Raw genomic sequence first — 19,603 nt, 5'->3', positions numbered from 1 at the left:
TTCCAGTATCTGAGGAATCGTGCTGCATGTTTTGCAATCATCAGCGAACATCCCCACTTCTAAACCTTACAATGGAAGGTCGTTGAAGCAGCTGGAGATGGTTGGGCCTGAGGAACTCCTGCAGTGATATTTTTGGGGTTGAGGGGACTGACCTCCAACAGCAACCACCTTCCTTTGTGCCAAGGAGGATTCCAACCAGCAGTTTCCCAGATCCCCATTTGACTGGTTTTGCTTGGGCTGTTTGATGACACACTCAGGGTCAAACGCAGCCTTGATGTCAATGGCTGTCACTCTCATTGTGCCCAGAGCCCCGTGAAGTTACAAAGCAGGTTGGAGGGATAAAAGATTTAAAATATACCTGGGAATTTGAAGTTTAGCTGGTAAAAGCATAGAGCTCTGAACTACAGCTTTTAACTTTCTGGTGAAAACTCACAAGACTGCCCTCCGTGCCCAATTAGTCAGTTATTTGCACGTCTGGTGTGAATGTCATGACCATCATTTTTTTGGGGGGGAAATTATACACCCAAAACAGATGCATCGTTGAAGGTGAGGGGGTATGAATAGGTTATTGTGGAAGGTGAGAGACAAGACTAGGTCGTTGCTAGGGGAAAGGAATCAAAATTGAGAGATGGAAATACTATTTTAACCCTAACCCTTATTTTTTTTCCCATTAACATCCCATCCAACGTATACTCGGGTCATGATGAGGTGCAACTTTGAATGAGCTGCTTTGTAGAAAATTAGCTTGTATAATATATTCACCAACAGTAGAAGAGAATTTTGCTGCAATTTATTGAGACGATTACATGTTTTTAAGGTCACCATCAAAAACAATATCCATAAATAAAGGATAATTAAAGGAAGCAATGTCCTGGTAGATTTTTAATTCACGATAGCTTCCATTTACTTTTGATTACAAAATAGAAGCAGTAGTGGCTACATCAATGAAACAGATTAGAGCCAAGAGCTTATATAGGTTCATGTTGCACCAGAAGGACTTGTGTAACACCACCATAAAGTCCTCAAAACACAATTTGATCAACGAAGAACAGATGTGGGAAGGGTAAAAGAAAGAAGTCTTCACCTCTATATTGAAATTGGCAAAAGAAAAATCATATTGGTCAATATCTGGAGGGTAAGAAGCTGCTGCAACCTGTACAAAGTAACAGTACGGTGACTCCCGTCATCTTTGGTCACTGCCAGGCTTAGCGGTCCTTGGGATCTACAGGATATCGAGACAGTCCCAGAACTGAAGAGCTCAGGTCAAGAGGAGAATGAAAAAGGTCACACTTGAGCTGGTGTTAACTACTGTTGCAGCATGACCCAACATGTAGAGAGCTATAGCTCAGTATCATCTTCCACATTCAGCAAAAGTGACGGAAGAGACTGACACAAACTGGCAGGTTTCCAACATGGAGATTCTTCCTCCCATGGTCAATTACATATTTAGAATCACATCACTGATAACAAGCTTCTTCTACTCAAAATAAAGCCCAGGATGTGATACTATGGGAATTGCTAGATAAAATGTTTTTGCTGTAATTGTTACATTCCAATTACTGTATCGAAACAAAATTGACCTCAAAACATCATCCCCTGGCTCAAGGATCAACTGATGCACTTTCAAATGGATCATCCCATTAGGGTCAATAGTTATCAAGATAGGACTAAAACAAAGCTTCAGTTAAGGATTAAACTGAAAGGTTAACAATAAAGTTGGGTTGTCAATCCATCCCAAAGAAACTGCTCTGGTTAACCACCCTGGATTCTTCTCTTGCACACACACTATTTGCTGGTGACTGGTTTGGATGGGTAAGTAGCTTCCTTCAGGGAGAAAAAAAAATGATTTTTGGTTTGTAAGGAAATCAAATCCTGAAGCACTGGAATTTCAGCAATCCAAAATTAAAATGTTCTGTTCCAAAACCCAACATTGGCACACAAACTGCATGAAGATAACCGGCAAGGTGCGTGGTGTTATATTGGAAGGTAAACAACTCCACCCCCTCCCCAACCCGGGAATACTGGAAGCTTCACAAGAAGCACACCAAGATTAGAACAGAGTTGCTCATTTGCTCTGGCTTCTATTGCAGCAGTTTTCAGGGTTCAGTCACTGGACTGGATTATCTCTCGTGGGTGAGGCATGGCTATATTGCACACCAAGGGACATTTTGTTGGCATTCTGCTGAGCCACCTCAGCAAGTATTTTGTACTTGGGCCCATCAATACAAAGGCTGGTACACACCCATGTTCTTCCACAAACTGTTTATTCATATGCCTAGTACCCCAGGAGGCAACTGGAGACACGTACACTGTTCCATAGCAGCAAATACCACCGAAGAAGCAGCTCATTAATGAGCCAGTCTCATCCTCTTGCATTTTGGACCTCCCTGTTCTAACAGTGTAATTAACATGGGGGGGGGGAAAACAGTGGCTAGCGCTGCTGTCTTACATCAACCGGGACCCTGTTCAATTCTGGCCTTGGGTGCCTGGAGTTTGCACGTTCTCCCCATCTGCGTGGGTTTCTTCCGGGTGCTCCGGTTTCCTCCCAGAGTCGTGCAGGTTAGGTGGATTGGCCACGATAACTGCACATTTGAGAGGCAATTTAAGTGAGTTTACAGGGATAGGGTTGGGGAGTGGGCCTAGGTAGGGTGCTCTTTCAGGAGGGTCGCTGCACACTCAATGGGCCGAATGGCCTCCTTCTGTTCTGTAGGGATTCTATGATTACGGTGAATAAAAGTCAACTAACAGTAGGTTTGACCACATAACCCAACTCAATTTCACACATCCTACCCTGGAGAGAGTTAGCTGTGGGATAAGCTACATATAACACAAGATGAAAATGATTGTTTTTAGAGGGAGGAGGAAAGGCTGTTCTGATTACATAGATTTCCCTATTGTGATGACCCTACCCAGTTTCACAGGACAATTCACACACACACAAAAGAATTTGAACACCGTAGTCTTCAAGGCAGAAGCAAGAAATTGATTCAACAGAATCGCAGAGGGGATGAGTGTGTGTTTAATGCAGTTCCAGGATAAAGGCAAGTCAGCCAATTCATAGTCAGCGCTGGTGGTTCAAAGCTGCAAAGAGAAAAAAAAATGTTGAACATCATTCATCAGATGCAAGATTCTCTTCTATTTCCAGGGTGAGGGTCCAGTATCCTTCCCTTCACAAGAACTGATCTCAACCCCAATGTAGTTACCTTCACAATGCGTCAACAGCTCCACAATGGGACATTTGTTCAGAACTAAGTGGCAATTTTACAGTAACTGATATTAAAAGCAGGTTGAGGCAAGACAGTTGCAACCAGAGACTGCTGTGTACAACGTTTGCCCAAGCACAATGTGTTTGCATGAATATTAGACCCTACACCGGTTTAGAAAATGGCAGGCGCCATTGTTCAGCAATGGAACCAAGTCAAGCAAATTTGGGGACTGTCAATAAACTCTGGAATGCCAGATAATTCTTCTAGGCAAACACAAGATCTGGTGCTCAGCAGATTACAGAACCACAAGACAGAAATTGAGATAGGCATGTACAAAGAAAGATTCTGCAAATCAGATTAAAATCGATAAATCCGATGCAGGATATGACCTGCAAACGATATGGAACACAAACAACTAAGTGAAAATATTTAAAAGGAAGATGGAGAATTTGACGATTTCTTACTTCAGCTGAAAAGAAAGATATTTTGTACAAAGATATTTAAGTAACATGCAAGCCCTCCCCCAGGTGTTCAGTCATTCAAATTCTTCACCTTCCCCCTTCAGATATGGACAAATAGGAAGCATGAGCGAATAACACCATAGTCTCCCTCCATCCCTCAACTGCGTGAAAGCAACCTCACAGTAGGGGAGGTTACTGGTCTCAGTCACAATACGGTGTCTGTGTCGCAACACAGGTGCATTTTGCCACAAAAATATAAAGTACAACAAAAAAAGGTATAAATGGTCACGGTTCCAATTCCTATCTTTTGCTCTAATACCAGGAATACTAATGCACAAGACTCCCATTGCAACGCTGCAAATGGCCAAAACCTTCTGCTTCACCAACTTTTATTATAGAGAAATAGTGTCCGTGTTACTAACCTAATTTGAGGGTTCTTGCCCAATCGCTTCTGATCAACAGACTCCACTGATCTTTGGGATATAGGCTCCTCGTGGACCTTGTTCAATCTACATGAAAAGACACAGGTTATTGGGGCAGGATTAAGTCAGACGGGTTACCAGAGACACAGCTATGTCAGGCAGCCCTCAAGCCTTCCCACAGTTCATGTCGATCATGGCTGTTCCATACTCACATTTATCCAGCCAGGCTCTACATACCCTTGACCATCAAAAATCTTAAACCCAAATGTTTAAATGGCTCAGTTGGGATATTTCCTCAACATGCCAGAAATTTCCCCAATATGTCTTAATTTTGGCTATACTGAATCATGCTCTTCACATAGAGGTTACACGTGGTCACTGCACAAACTCCTCCGCTGTGCCTGGACAGATCAGTTTCCATTTCCACCTCAGACAAAGCAGCAGAATACGGACACCTGTGTGATGTCGATAATCCTGTATGCGTGGGAAATGCTTTCATGTGCACGTCACCCCATTTCACCCTCCCCAAGTCGGTTTAAATTACAACACTGACCCGACGAGGTCCTTTGTACAGCCACTTCTCTGGGTCAAAGGGCTCCTTAAAGTGAGCAAACAGATTGCCAAACGATACGGATTGCTCCTACAGTGGGAAAAGGAAATAATTAATGGATCAGTGATTTGACAGCAGTCCAAAAGTGCTGCAAATATTTATGCATCAAGTGCCCAATTCTCCCCCCACTCCCCCAGTTAAGGGACAATTTAGCGTGCCCAATCCACCTACCCTGCACATCTTTGGGTTGTGGGGGTGAGATCCACGTAGACACCGGGAATGTGCAAACTCCACACGGACAGTGATCCGGGGCCAAGATCGAACCCGGGTGCTCAGTGCAGTGAGGCAGCAGTGCTAACCACTGTGCTGCACAGCATCACAGCCAATCTTAACACGACACAAAAAAAAAATCAGGAGTGGGGAACAGCTCAACAACCTTTGACCTCCCTCCGTCAAGATCAATTTCTGGTGGTCCACCAGTTGAACTCCCACCGGAATCAACCTGCTTCTTCCCTACTCAGTACAGCTCCATCCCATATCAACCTTGCTTTCACTTGAAAATGTAACAAACTGATCTCCCCGATTAGTCTAATCTTTTGACTCTCCAAGTAAAATAATTTACAGTCAAAACAGAGATGGGTGGGAGGTTGTGGAATTGGCATGACACAGAATCAGCCCAGTCCAGGCTGGTATCAAATCCAAACAATAATATTCTCATGTACTTTTTCCACTGCCCTCAGTAAATGTTTGGTCATGTGAATGTCAATGAAGCCATCCCACTCAAATCTAATGCATCTATACCACTGCATAAATTAATAAAAATGCCAGTGATCCCTGCTGCGAGTAGATTTGTGGACAAGGCAGATTTGGAACCAAACATGTTGGAAAAGGCTTTCAGTGACAGATTAGCTGCACAGCAAACATCTTACCCATACAGTACAGTCAGATAGCCTGTTTATACTGGCAAAGCCACACTGCACAGATACTGACCTTTGCAGGAAGCTGCTCTCGATCAACCGCGAGGTTCAGGTTAGAGAACAGACTGGACACTTCGGGTATACCACTCAATTCCTAAGCACAAACACAGACACTTAAATGCTTTGGGAAACAAAGATTGCAGATGTTGAAATTTGTAAGTAATTCCCACTTTGTCACTAAGACTGCACTGCACTAGCCTCAGCGGAGTTCAGAGAAATCGGCAATGCTCTACAATAAAGGTTTTTGCCCATAAGCGACCATGTGGAATTGTGAAAACATCTGCTGCTGCAAAACAAAGGCACAACAATTGGCGACACCTAAATAGATGTCTTCTGTATTTTAAGAGCTGGGAAATGAGTCAGTCATAGCCAAGACCAACTCTCAATTACTGAGCAATTAACTGATACGTGCCAGAAAACCCAGGGCTCAAAGTCAGAGTAAGCTTCCATCGCCACATTCAATTTTCAAGGCTCCCAATACTAGATTCAAGGAATCCAAGTGAACAGTTGAGTTAACCTTGTATTGGATAAGTTAACAAAAATGCATACACGCCATGGCGACCTGCAAGCCCCTTCAGCATATCCGATTCAACTCTCCATGTGACCGTTGCCCTAGGTCCTATTCTTTGGCACAGTGAATGTGTTCAAGAGAAAACTCTTAAACTATTCTAAGCCTCCCAGAGAAAAACAAACAGACGTACACAAATAGCTCTTTTAAAAACAAAACCTACTCTACGATCAATGCCATCTGCTAACAACCATCTGGGGTTCGCGGAATGCTCTTTTTGGGATGTGCATAATGTGTCTTGAGAACGTCAATATTTAAATGCACATCCTCAAAATGTTGTGCGAGTGGGATGTAAAGTGATTAACCAGATGCTCAAAACTTCTGTGCAGTAATAGATTTCATGGGTTAAATGTAGATCAAAGTCGGAGGTAAATTCTATCCAATAACAAATGGGCAAGAACAGAATAATTTGTAACCATGGCTTTTGGAAAAGGTTAACATTAAGCAACTGGAAAGGAGAGGGGTTAAATCTGAAGAGCATGACCTTGAATATCTGGTTGTTTGCTTAGAACCAGGTGAAAGCACTACTTTCTAAATCGCTGACCTAATAAAACCTTTGGACTCGTTACTAAAGGGACTTTTACCAATTTAAATGATTTTGAAGCAATCTCCACATGGCTAATGAGCTATAAAGCCTTCCTACTGCTCACAAATGAAAGATTAAGCTGTATATTAACAGTGCATAGATAACACACAAAACAGGGGTAAAACTGTAAACCAGTGAATCACTGCTGGGAATTGTCTCAGACACATTATTTCAGTGGCTTAGAAAGCAGAGTGTAGTAGGGCCTGACCAAAAACAAAAATAAGTATTTGTGCCCCTTTAACTCCCCAGCAAGGATGTTTATAGCCACAAGTGTTTTGAAATTTGTCTCTCTCCAGTTGGGAATGCTCAACGGGTGAAAGAAACATCTGCACCCTGGGAAGCGAAGCAAATATTCCTTCTGAGAAATTGGGGGAATGGAGTTTGTTCATTATTTGACATTAATCAATGACAAAAATATGAACCAATGCACCTTGTTTTTTTAAGATTTAGAGTACCCGATTATTTTTTTTCCCAATTAAGGGACAATTTAGCGTAGCCAATCCACCTACCCTGCATATCTTTGGGTTGTGGGGGTGAAACCCACGCAGGCACGGGGAGAATGTGCAAACTCCATACAGACCGTGACCCGGGGCTGGGATCAAACCGGTGTCCTCAGTGCTGTAGGCAGCAGTGCTAACCACCATGCCAAAATGCACCTTAATATGCCAAGCAACAGAATTAAAAGTACAGTTTTGGGGGGGGAAGAGGTGCAGATTCTTACATGTGCTTTCTTGCGCAACAAAATTTTATTCTCAATTTCGTGCTCTGCTCCTTTCTCGTTGCCCTCAGGTGTGGTGTCGACTGCAATTTTTAACTTCAGGCATTCATGCGACTTTACAGGATTGTCGAGGGAGAATTCTGCCTCTTTTATGAGCTTTGATCGGGGATGTAGGTACTGGTCTAAATCGGATTTCTGCTGCTCCGCACTGCGTTTGCTGGGCTGGCCTGTCTGCACACCATTCTTGTCTCTCCCTGCATGCTTGAGTAGCCACTCGTTGACTGCCTCCTTTTCACAACTCCGGCCGCACACGCACTCCGAGAAGCTGCTGCACTGCTCGTTGGCTTTACACACGTCCGCCACCCGGATTGGCAATGGCGGTGGAAGGCAGCGGGAGCTGTTTGTCGAAGCAGGCAACGGCTTCTTGGCACTATGGTGCTCGTTCAGGCACTTCAGCTTGCCAAGGTTTTCGATCTCTATGGCTTTTGTCTGCACGCCACGGCAACTACTACAGGATTCAGACTTGCTTGGCTTCAAAAGCCACTCACTGGTGCTATACTTCTCTTTGAAAGGTTGAGTTATGGATTTCCATTTGTCTTCATTGACGTCACCACCACTTGATTTTTCAGAAAGGGTGTTCTTCACATCAGTGAAGCTGATTTTTCCAGATGGGCTAACTTCACCCACTTCTTGGTCCACTACCTCCATGTCAAATTCATCTATTAGCTCAAAGGTGGAAGAACTATCAGATGACTCACTCCGCTGGCGTGGAGGAGTATCCTTGGTGGGACTGGTTTTCTGCTTCTCGGAAAGCAGCCAGTGCTCAAGACCCTGACGCTGACCCCAGGCTTGCAATTTGTAGTAATTCAGGTCAGTTGGATCCTCCTTAGTGGCTCTAGGGCTTTGCTGTAAAGCGGCCTTCTCAGTTACGTCAACATCCGGTTTGCTGGTAAGCAGCCAGTGCTCAAGGCCCTGTCGATGACCCCAGGCCTGCATTCTGTAGTAGTCTGGCTCTTTTGGGTTCAGGTTACAGCTAGTGATGGTTTGGGTGTATTGTTGAACAGCAGTGTTCTCAGCTGGGTAATTACTTCGCTTGTTGGGAAGCAGCCAGTTCTCAAGGCCCTGTTGATGCCCCCAGGCCGACAATTTGTAGGGATCCAAATCCTTTGCACTGGCAGTTGGTGGTGATCCCTGTGGAAAAATTCAATATTGCGGTTAGTTTCAGTTATCTCCGGTTAGTTTGTTATCTCCATTGCAGAATACCATCCAGACCTCAGCACTGAATCCCAACATTAATCTACTCCAGAGAACCATGCACATGAAGCAAGCATAGAACTCACTACCGTTATATTACCCATGACCCATTTCCGATGTATCCCAGGGGTTGCCTCCTTAAACAGGCTTATAGCCCCAGTTAGGCAGAGCTCATTACAGGTCTATATGAACATCTACTCAGCTTCAAGGAAGAGGCACAACATGGATCAATAGAAACCTGCATAACTAGCTAATAACATGCAGTTATTCTGGTGTTACAGTAGCCATTCTGCAGTAAAATCAGGGACAATTCACCTCCCAGAACATTCAACAGAGGATGAGTATTAATACTCAGTTACATAGACCCACCTCCCAAACCCCCAATTTATCAGAGAGTGAAATATTGTCGCCCAATTGTAGAATCAACAGTAGCTTAATCATGGTTTTATGCCATTTATCAGCACTGTATTTAGTTTTTAACACTACCATTAACACCCTTTGTTGTGTGTCCATGACATCTTCATCAAATCTCTTCTGCCCCGATATCCAACCGCTCTCTGACCGTCTATTTTGCTCCACCTCTCCAACTACATAATCCATCACATTTCTACCGCTCTTCAACTCTGAAGTCATACAGACTCCAATGTTAACTCTGTTCCTCTCCACAGATGCCGTCAGACCCAAAGTTTTTATCCCAGCAGTGTTTAAATACACATTTTGTAATTAGTTTATAACGATTTAATGGCTTGATAAATTGCCACTAATTAATGATTAGATGGATCAAGAGTTCAAAACTGTATCACTTATCAGCACTTAATTAAAACCTCGAGTAAGCAAAAACAGTTGCATAATAATGTACTTTAACATCTGCAGCTCTAGCCTCAACAGTACATGCACGAAGGACATTAACTGATGGTTCTCAGCACTTCTACTTTAATCACTAGTTACATCTGATCTCAAACGAGTCAGCTTTTTAGGTTAACCCCTGGATTTGAAGCAATATAAAAACTTCCTTGTGCCTTCAAACATTCTTTCACCCTCTTAACTTTATAGTCTTAATGTGGGAGAGTGGGAGAAGCACTGAACTGCAGTCATTAAGCACATCCAATCAAATTTGGCCTTCAGCAAACCTTTGGGTAATTGGTGACAGTGGTTAGCACTGCAGCCTCATGCCACCAAGGACCCAGGTTCGATCCCGGCCCTGGGTCACTGTCCATGTGGAGCTTGCACATCCTCCAGTGTTTGTGTGAGTCACATCTCCACAATCCAAAGATGTGCAGGGCAGGCAAGTTGGCCACGTTAAATTGCCCCTTAATTGGGTACTTTAACTTTAAAAAATTTTGGGCAATTGATCAAGAGCTACACATTACATTTTCACTGATGCTGTGAAACAGCTCTGCATTGCCCCCCCCCCCCCCCCCCCACTGAAAATGTACACTCTAGGACAGAAATGCAAATGGAGTCTTTCACACAACCTTGAAGTAAGAAATGAGCCATCTGTAACACAATTGCTCGAGAGTGTGGATTATGTAGAATTTGAGGGAAAAAAGGAAAGCATGCAAATACCACCCTTCACAGACCTCTTAATACAAACAGTTTGACAAATGTCACATCATACAAGGTTCAGGATGCTGCCTGCACATACCGCTAAATCAATCTTTATCTGCGACAGGAGGGGGAGGCAAACTCATTTCAATACTACACAAAGCTCTTAATTTATCATCTCAACTTTTTCCTAGCAATGACTGACAGGTGATAAGCAGTAGTAGCGAGCTATTTAGTAATGGGAGAACATTAATCCACCTCCTCATGCCAAGTGGGGAACCTCCCCCTAAATGGGGAACTATAATCATCCGTACCCATAATTGACAGTTACAGTTAGTCTACCGATACCCACCTGGCTGGACTGTTTCAGCAGACACTCTTGCAAGTTCACGATTGGCATTCGTGCAGGAGGAGGACTACGCAGCCAGTCAGCAAGTGGGCATTCCTTCCCATTAGAGAATGGTTTCTGAAAGAATAAATGCTACTGCATTAAGGATACAAAGTTAGACGGCAGCAGAGCACAACATAGTTTGTGGATGGCCCACCGCCCCTGGTTGACACATCTGCAGCATGCTGTACAAATGCAGAGGGAGAAAAAAAGCTCAAGGCCCAACACAACAGTGGACGGGACATCAAGATCTCTGGTCATTTACCACGAGCAGAATAGAAGCTCACTACTTCTCTCAAGCAGAGACCCACAACCAAGTGATTGAAATGTACAATATACCTACCCATTATGAAACAAGCCCCACAATATACTCAAATGTGCCCAAGAACTCATTATAGTCCTACGGTTAAAGCGGAATATTACTGCTGCATAGTTCTATAATGCCACAAATCTTCCATGCATGCTTGAATGTACAACGCCATAATTCAATTGTGAAAGCGCTCACACATTCTGCTTTGTGCAACATCAGCTGAAATACAAAGCAGTAATACTGTACACATCATTAAGGCCAATGAGCTTCAAAGAGCTGACACTTTGGTATTTCAAAGATCAAAATCACAACTAAAAAAAGAAAGGGGCTTTTGACATGAAAGCAAGCAAATAAATTCATAGTTCAGATAATGAACATGCTTGCTATGAACTATTATAAAGCAGCTGAAACTTCAAAAAAATCTGCTAGACCTGGATTTAAACTGGCACATTGAACCTTCCACACATCCAGCAACAGGACAGGTAATGAAAGCTTAAAGTGTGGCCCTTTGGGAGCTACAGATTGCAGGAAGATTGAAACGTCCTTTCAATTGTTGAAACCACAAACCAGCATTGCTTGATTTTATACTCATATCCTGCTGGAACTTCTCTACAATTCATATTATTTCTCTCAATGCTGTGTGTGGTCTTCATGCAACAATTGGCACCATTACTAGCTTGTACGCATATTCCAGGGAGTGGTGAATAACAGTACATCAGGTTGAACAAAACCAGACATTTTGAACTGCAAGGGACGTTTTAAAAGTCTCACCTTTGTCAGCAGTGGTACCAAGCAATAATCCAAATTAGCTGCCATAGTGCAAGGGCTCTTGTACTCGGTCTCCAAAACCTACACAAACCAGAAATAACTTTATTCCTGTAGACATGCAGTCAACATACACAAAGAGTCCTAAGCATTTACCAAACGACATAATCACACTGTGAAACTCATCTGTAGTCTCAGTTTACTACATTAGTCATCTTGTCCCTTTATTTAAAAAAGCAGGAGCTCAAATTTAGCCCAGAAACAAGAGGACGACTTTTCCAGGGGAGAAGCAGTTATTTCTAATTAGATTTAGAATCTGATGCAATTTCCAACCCCCCCCCCACCCAATCAATCATAGAATCCCTACACTCTACAGTGCAGAAGGAGGCCATTCGGTCCATCGAGTCTGAATCTACTCACCGAAAGAGCACCCTACCTAGGCCTGCTCCCCAGTAATCCCATCAGCCTTTTGGACAGTAAGGGACAATTTAGCATGGCCAATCTTTGGACTGGGAGGAAACCAGAGCACCTGGAGAAGACCCACGCAAACACTGGGAAAGTGCAAACTCCACACAGACAGTCACCAAAGGCCGGAATTGAACCCAGGTCCCTGGCGCTGTGATGCAGCAGTGCTAAGCACCATGCCGCCCCAAACCCCGCACCTCCCTAGGCAATAAGGGAAATGGTGACTCTGCTAAACAAGCTTTCCTGGAACATCGAAGAACCCATTCAGTTAGCTGCTTTACTGAAGGAGCACAGTTAGGAATAATCACTTATTGAAACAATAAGAGCAATGGAGAGCAGAGTCTTTGAAGGAATATCAGAACAGAACTGCACGATCTGAAGCTGCAAAGTTAAACCATTGATTACTCAAGATTGTTAGATTAAATCTAAGGCCCCACCTGGACAGTTACACCAGCTATCAATAGTGAATCAACCTTCATAAAAAGGCCACAAGGGAAACTGGTCAATGCAGAGAATTACCATGTTCTAAATTAAATATCTTACTCATTCAGCATATTAAAAAAAAAAAATGCATTTTCTCAATGCAATATAAGCCTTCCGCTGATTAAACAACTTCAATTGCCACAAATTCTTATGAAAGATAAACCCCCGTTGAACTAAAAGATTAGCGAAGATTCTTACCGGCGAATTGATGGTCCCAAAGCTTGTAATGGCTTGGCGGAGTGTTGGGACATCGGCCTCGAAGTTCAGGGACGGCGATTCTTCTGGTTTCAGAGTCAGGCTCTTCAATCTGGAATGGGACATGTGCTTAATCAATAATAAGTGGTGTTGCTTTCCTATTTTAAGTGTTGGGGAAAGCGGTGTAAACATCATTTGACAAGGCAGCTATTCTATATGAAAGAAAAACCCACTGTGGATGCTGGAAATCTAAAACAAGTATAGAAAATGCTGGAAATACTCAAGTCAGGCAGCGGAGGAGAAACACGAGTTAACTTTTCAAGTCGACCCTTCATCAGAACTAGAAACAGTAAAGATGTAGCTGGTGTTAAGCAAGTACATACAAAGGTAGGGGGGAAAAAAAGTATGTGACACCAGGAAAAAAAGATGGCAAGAGGCAAGAGATTAAAATGATTTGCAAAAAGGTGATGGTGCAAGGCAAAAGGAGATGGTATAGGACAACCCAAGATACTAGATCTTGAGGCAGTCTAACTGGCAATAGCAGAGTCGTTACCAACTAAGGGAAAGAATGAGAGAGGGCGAGGGAGATGTTGCTGGAGGTTTATCGTCTTTCCCTCAGGACAAAGTTGCAAATATACCAAATCTCAGAACCTGGCCTGATGAGTGTAAGACCAAAAACTTCGACAGCATGTCTTTTTGCAGCAATACTCAAGTTCTGTACTAGCAAGTGGCCATTTTGTGCTCTCTTCAATGGGAAAGGCTTTTGTTTACATGAGGATCATTACAGGTTGGGATACTGGCAGCTATCCCAATTTCCCTATAACGCGATTTTGGTAACACTGCTCTTCTTTCTTTCTATCAGAATCCCAATCATAACTCCAAGTATCTTTAATAGGGGTGGGGCATTATTTAATGCTGAAGCAGACATTCCCACACAGCTATGCACGGAACAAAGCGGGTCTACTAATTACAACCCAAGAGCCGTATATTACAGATAGAGTACCCTTTATCCACAAAGCCGCACTCAATCTTGTGTGGCAACTCTCACCTCTCCAGACAAGTGATGATCTGGTCAGTTGGAAGATTACTCTGGGGATGTTCCAATTGATGAATAAGGCAGTTGAACTGACTGAGCAGCTGAGGGAAAATAAAAATTGCATTAATACTTTTATCAGGGCACGCCTCAATTTTTGTACAATTCAATTATCCTAGTGGCCAAAAATGGCAGCCATTCTGCACGAGCACATCCTACATACAACAATATCAAAAAAAAGGTGCTGCACAGTCAAAGACTGAAAAACCTATTTAGTTGCCAAGTGTTTGCAGATATTAGACCATGGGAGGATCTGAAAATGAGAATAAGGATCCAAAGTTATGCACTTTTAAAAAAAAATGTAAAGTATCCAATTAAGGGGCAATTTAGCCTACCCTGCACATCTTTTTGGGTTGTGGGGGGTAAGACCCACGCAAACACAGGAAGATTGTGCAAACTCCACACAGGCAGTGACCCGGGGCCAGGATAGAACCCGGGTCCTCAGCGCCATGAGGCAGCAGTGCTAATCCCTGCACCACCTTGCTGCCCTCAAAGTTACGCATTTGAGGGTGAGGAATTGGGACTTGGTGTAGGTCAAGGATGATGAGAAAATAGGACCTACTACAGGACAGGAAATGCACAGCAGTTTTGGGCGGCAGTGGCATAAGGGATGATAATAAAAAATCAAGTCTGGACATCTATGAAAGCAAATATGAAGAATTTTAGCATCAGAGGTAGGTTGACAGCAGACAATGCTGGGCAAATAGAATAGGCAATGAAGCCAAAATGCTGGTTGTTTAAGTCCAGAGTTACATTAGCTCAAAAGGCATTATTTTATACATTGGGAAGGTGCACTTGCAAGCAGGGATCTTCCAAAACCTATTCACAAAAATCTCACCACAAACAAATGTTGCAGTTTTTTTTTTTTTTTTTTTATAAATGAAACGCACAGCCAAAGATCTTAACATGTTGCTCTTCTATTTTAAGACCAACCTCTAGAATTGTTACTCTACAACCATTCCCTTACCCAGTAGAGTTGCTGAATCTGCTGCTGCAGGGCTTCTTCCTTCAGCTGTTGCACAAGGTCGATCTGCTCCAAGAGGTAAACCTCCCTACTCCGCAGGCACTCCAAGTGACGGCTGATGCAGCTGTGAATTTGAAATTTTACCTAAAAAAAGACCAAAGAAACTAATCAATGGCATTCCTGATGCAGGAAGCTTTATGCAGCGAATAAAATCCACAGGCCGCAGTATTAACAATCTTAGTTGTACTGCAAATCGGCCCGAGTGTTTTCACCAGACACGCAATATGGTCCAAGCAAAGCTCACCTCTTTACTATTTGCTTTGATCTCCTGTTCGGCTTTCATGATGCTGCTAATGGCGGTCTCCAACTCTCGTTTGGCCTGCGTACAATTAGTTATCAAATCCTTTGGTTGGCAGTTTGCACTTCCCCCACCCTGGGTGTGTGTTGGATTCATCTTGGTCTCTGTTGAAAAAGTTTTAAGATAAGCACAACCATGGACTGTCAATGCAAGATTAGCAATAATCGCAAAAGCCCAATAAATGCCAACAATTTAAAAAGCAGCTCAATGTAAAGAACACCAAATACTGACCATTCAAACTCTGACCAATTTTACATTAGTCCATTTAGCAACCTGACCTCTCACCAGCATATCAGAGCAAAAAGCACATGGCTCTTCCACCACCTATGCCAGGAGATTTTATTTTTAAACTATAGCAGAACTCCTGTGGCGTTGCGCATGTTGACTCAGAGGTTGTGTATTTGCAGAGGAGGGAGAACTGAAGTTGGGGCTGGGGAAGGAAGGAAAGTAGAATAGAAACAAACTATATATTTAAGCAAAACATACTGGCAATCAAGTATGGTTAAAATTTTCCTCCAAAACTTGAATTCCAGGTTTTTGATGGCTCATTTTCCGGCCGATGCAGACACGATGGGTCAAGTGGCCTCTGCGGGGTAAACTTTATGATTCCATGAATAAAACACAGACATAGAATTTTACAGTGCAAGAGGCCTTTCGGCTCATCGAGTCTGCACCGGCACTTGTAAAGAGCCCCTTACTCGTAATCCAGCAACCCCCCCACCCCCCCCAACCCTTTTGGACATGAAGGACAATTTAGCATGGCCAATCACCTAACCTGCACATCTTTGGACTGTGGGAGGAAACCGGAGCACCCGGAGGAAAACCACGCACACACGGGGAGGATGTGCAGACTCTGCACAAACAGTGACACAAGCCAGGAATCAAACCAGAGACCCTGGAACTGTGATGTGACAGTGCTAACCACTGTGCTACCGTGCCACCCAGGAATGTTCCAACTATTTTAGCTTCACTTATTGCAAATCCTTCATTGTTTTCAGGAAAATGAGCAGTTGAGCTTGATGTTTGCAAGATCAATCATTTTAAAACGGATATTATGCAAACAATGATCAGTTTAGCAGAGGAACGAAAAATGGCAGTTAAAAGAATTTTGCTTCTTTGGTCAATTTCTCTTCCCCCCCCCCCCCCTGTACCGGTCATGATACCAACCTTTGCCAAAACCCTCAGCACTTCCTTGTCCCTCTATACCCATCTTATCCCAGTTTTTGTCAAGATGCCTTTTAAGTGTCATTAATGTATCTGCTTCCACAACCTCCCCTGGCAACATGTTCCAGGCACTCGCCACCCTCTGCCCTGCCGTGTACATCTCCTCTAAACTTTGCCCCGCAGACCTGAAACCTATGCACTCTGGTGACTGACCCCTCCACAATGGGAAAGAGTGCCTGCTCATCCACTATCCATGCCCCTCATAATCCTGTAGACCTCAGGTCATTCCTCAACCTCAGTCTTTCTGATGAAAACAGTCAGAGCCTATTCAGCCTCTCCACATAGCTACTGCCCTGGCAACAGGTAGCTTTACAATTTTTATTTTGGTATTCCTTTTCTTTTGAGGCGAACACCAATTTAGATCTCACGCAAAAACAATTGGAGCATTTCCCCGAGAAATGGAACTCAAATCTTAGGGCAGTCATTGAGATGGAGGTGGACTTACAGCTGCAGGAAGGGAAAAAGTGGGCCACAGTACCAGACATTTAATAAACAGCTGAATTTACACTGGGAAGATGATGTGGCTATTATTCTGAAAGACAAGAGCTAAAGCACCGAAGCAGGTTTTTCACAGCCATTTAGCAGTGTCATTTTATGTGACGTGTTTTTCTAAATAATGGAAAGTCAGAAATTGTGTCCGCAGGAAAAGCTGTGATTTACCATTCCAAACAAATACCTTAAATTTTGCCCATGTGTATGTCTGGAATGAAGTACATAAAAAACAGCCACATAAACTTAAATAATCAGATCACTGTAGGTAAAGTCTTCCTCGTTTAGAATGAGGCTAAAGTTAAACATGTAAATTACAAGGTTAATGCGAGGTGAGCACTATTGCTCCAGCAAGTAAAATAAAATGAATTCAAGCATTTCCTGGTTTAGCCAGTTCATCTCAAAATGGTAGATGACTTACTGTAAGCAAAGTCTTCCTTATTATGTGAACAGTATTTAAACAGGGTATACAAATTTCAAGTTTTAAATCTTAATGCATAAAGTCCTGTATAAGTGGAGGATAAATTAATAGGTTTAGATACAGGTATATTCTTTTTAAAAATCTATATGTTGGTTTAAGTTTCGACTCTAAAGATTAATATATTGAGAGGAATTACAATTGTGTATTCAAGATTAAAACCTCTCTAGGGTTCACAGCGAATAAAACTTGAAGCATAAAAGCTACTCCTATTAGAGGGGTAAGCACACAACACAGATTGACTGGTTAACAGTGCAATGTGGCCTAATGTCTACAATTCACCCAACTGGTCCTTTTGTGATATGATCATCCACAGGTTAGCAGTATGAAGACAAACATCATAGTACTGAAACTAAAGGTCTTTTCCATAGAATGTGTAAACCAGCTGTTGGAGGGGGGGTGGATTGGCCACTCTTTGGAGGTCAACCAAAGTAAAAAGGAAAACAGAGGGACAAAGCAAAAAGGATCACTCCGGTTAGGGAAATGTAACAAAAGATCAACAGAAACCTAAAGACATTAAAGGAGAGCGCAACTAAAGAAGCCAATAAGGCACTTCAACCCCTGCTAGCCTCCACTAGGCAAATTGCCCCTCAATCAGGAAGGGGCAGCCCGGTGGTTCAATGCCAGCCCCGGGTCATCGCCCGTGTGAAGTTTGCACATTCTCCCAGTGTCTGAACAAACAATACAGGCCATTCGGCCCTCCAAACCTGTACCAGTCATGATGCCAACCTTGGCCGAAACCCTCAGCACTTCCTTGCCGCCGTGTCCCTCTACACCCATCCTAGCCATGGCTCTCACCCCCATGACACAAAAGGATGTGCTGGGTAGGTGGATCGGCCGTGTTAGAGAGAGAGAGAGAGAGAGAGAATTTGGTACTGTACAATTCATTTTAATTGGAGAATCTGGCAGCCACTTTCTCAGGATGGGCTGGCTGGGCCCCGTCATCGTTAATTCGATAAAGGGGGAGGGGGCTCGTCCAGTGAGCGGGGGATGCCAGCGGGTCACCAAAGCAAACATCTGGGCAGTGGCGCTCTCACACCACCCCCCCCCCGGGGTGAATCCACACCGCCCCCGCTGCCATTTTGTACCGAATCCACCCTCCCCAAGGTGCCTCCTCAGGCCTGTGCGCAGCAATGGCGGCCGGGCCGCCGCCATCATCATCCCCTGCGCGTCGGCGCCTCCCCTCACACACTCGATCGGACAACCGCCGCAGTCACTAAGCGCGCCCCCACTCACACGCCGAGAATTGTACCTCTTGTGGCGGATGTTGGTTATTTTCCCCCTTTTCCTACCCACCTCCTCCTCGCCACAACACCACTCCGGCTTCCTCCGACTGCCCCGCCGCTCTCCGCCTCGCTCCTTTATATAGCCCCCGGCCACGTCACCGCCTCCACCATCCTGCGCGCTGACGTCTCCCGCGCACCGGAACTGACGTTACGTCAACAGTCCGCCACGAGCACCTTGTCCGGCCGCACGTACACCTGGAGGGGGGCCGTCTGGGAGGGAGGGGGTTTGAGACAGGTAACAGCTGCAGGCATTCATTACCCAGCTAGGGCTCTGCCAGGGGGCTTTGCAACAGGCAACTGCTGCAGGCATTCATTACCCTGCTGGGGGGGGGGGGGGGGGATGCAACAGGCAATTGCTGCAAGCACAGATTCATGAAGCACAGTGGTTAGCACTGCTGCCTCACAACGCCAGGGACCCGGGTTCAATTCCGACCTTGGGTGACTGTCCGGAGTTTGCATGTTCGCCCCGTGTCTGCGTGGGTTTCCTCCGGGTGCTCCGGTTTCCTCCCACAGTCCAAAGATGTGCAGGTTAGGTGGATTGGCCACGCTAAATTGCCCCTTAGTGTCCAAAGGTGAGGTGGGGTTATTGGATTACGGGTTTAGGGTGGGGATGGGACTAGGTAGGGTGCGCTTTCAGATGGTCGATGGGCCGAATGGCCTCCTTCTGCACTGCAGGGATTCTGATTACCCAACTAGGGGGTCTGCCAGCAAGGAACAGCCATTTGCTCCAGCATTCATTACCCAGGTGGGGGTATCCCCAAATAGGGATATTCCAGGCGGGGGCGGGGGAGAGTGAGGCAAGGGCACAACTCAAGTGG

At 44.3% G+C, this 19,603-nt stretch overlaps 1 protein-coding gene across 2 annotated transcripts; it reads right to left on the bottom strand.

Annotated features, from left to right (window-relative positions):
* Positions 1 to 775: 775 nt before the first annotated feature.
* On the bottom strand, positions 776 to 18,922 carry ncoa4 (nuclear receptor coactivator 4). Of its 2 annotated transcripts, none has more exons than XM_072491813.1 (12): positions 18,796 to 18,922; positions 15,255 to 15,412; positions 14,954 to 15,094; positions 13,942 to 14,030; positions 12,897 to 13,005; positions 11,757 to 11,834; positions 10,640 to 10,753; positions 7,492 to 8,679; positions 5,630 to 5,710; positions 4,643 to 4,729; positions 4,090 to 4,176; positions 776 to 3,081 (listed from the first exon to the last, which is right to left on the bottom strand). In XM_072491813.1, exons 2-11 carry the CDS (start codon positions 15,402 to 15,404, stop codon positions 4,123 to 4,125), a joined length of 2,091 nt encoding a protein of 696 aa, XP_072347914.1. In that variant the 5' UTR covers positions 15,405 to 15,412; positions 18,796 to 18,922; the 3' UTR covers positions 776 to 3,081; positions 4,090 to 4,122. The 2 variants fall into 2 exon arrangements, with proteins under 2 accessions (XP_072347914.1, XP_072347913.1); XM_072491812.1 differs by having other exon boundaries at positions 18,752 to 18,880.
* Between the last annotated feature and the right edge of the window lie 681 nt (positions 18,923 to 19,603).

This window comes from Scyliorhinus torazame, chromosome 28 (assembly GCF_047496885.1).
Source record: "Scyliorhinus torazame isolate Kashiwa2021f chromosome 28, sScyTor2.1, whole genome shotgun sequence".
Taxonomy (NCBI): domain Eukaryota; kingdom Metazoa; phylum Chordata; class Chondrichthyes; order Carcharhiniformes; family Scyliorhinidae; genus Scyliorhinus; species Scyliorhinus torazame.
This window is presented reverse-complemented; position numbering and strand designations above follow the sequence as displayed.

What these genes read in the sequence shown, in the direction of transcription:
- ncoa4 (XM_072491813.1), bottom strand. Translation starts at nt 15,404, where the DNA reads ATGAATCCAACACACACCCAGGGTGGGGGAAGTGCAAACTGCCAACCA. An exon ending in TCAAAGCAAATAGTAAAGAG is followed by an intron (nt 15,095 to 15,254) that starts GTGAGCTTTGCT and finishes GTCTTTTTTTAG; the next exon opens with GTAAAATTTCAAATTCACAG. An exon ending in TTGGGACCATCAATTCGCCG is followed by an intron (nt 11,835 to 12,896) that starts GTAAGAATCTTC and finishes TGGTTTGTGTAG; the next exon opens with GTTTTGGAGACCGAGTACAA.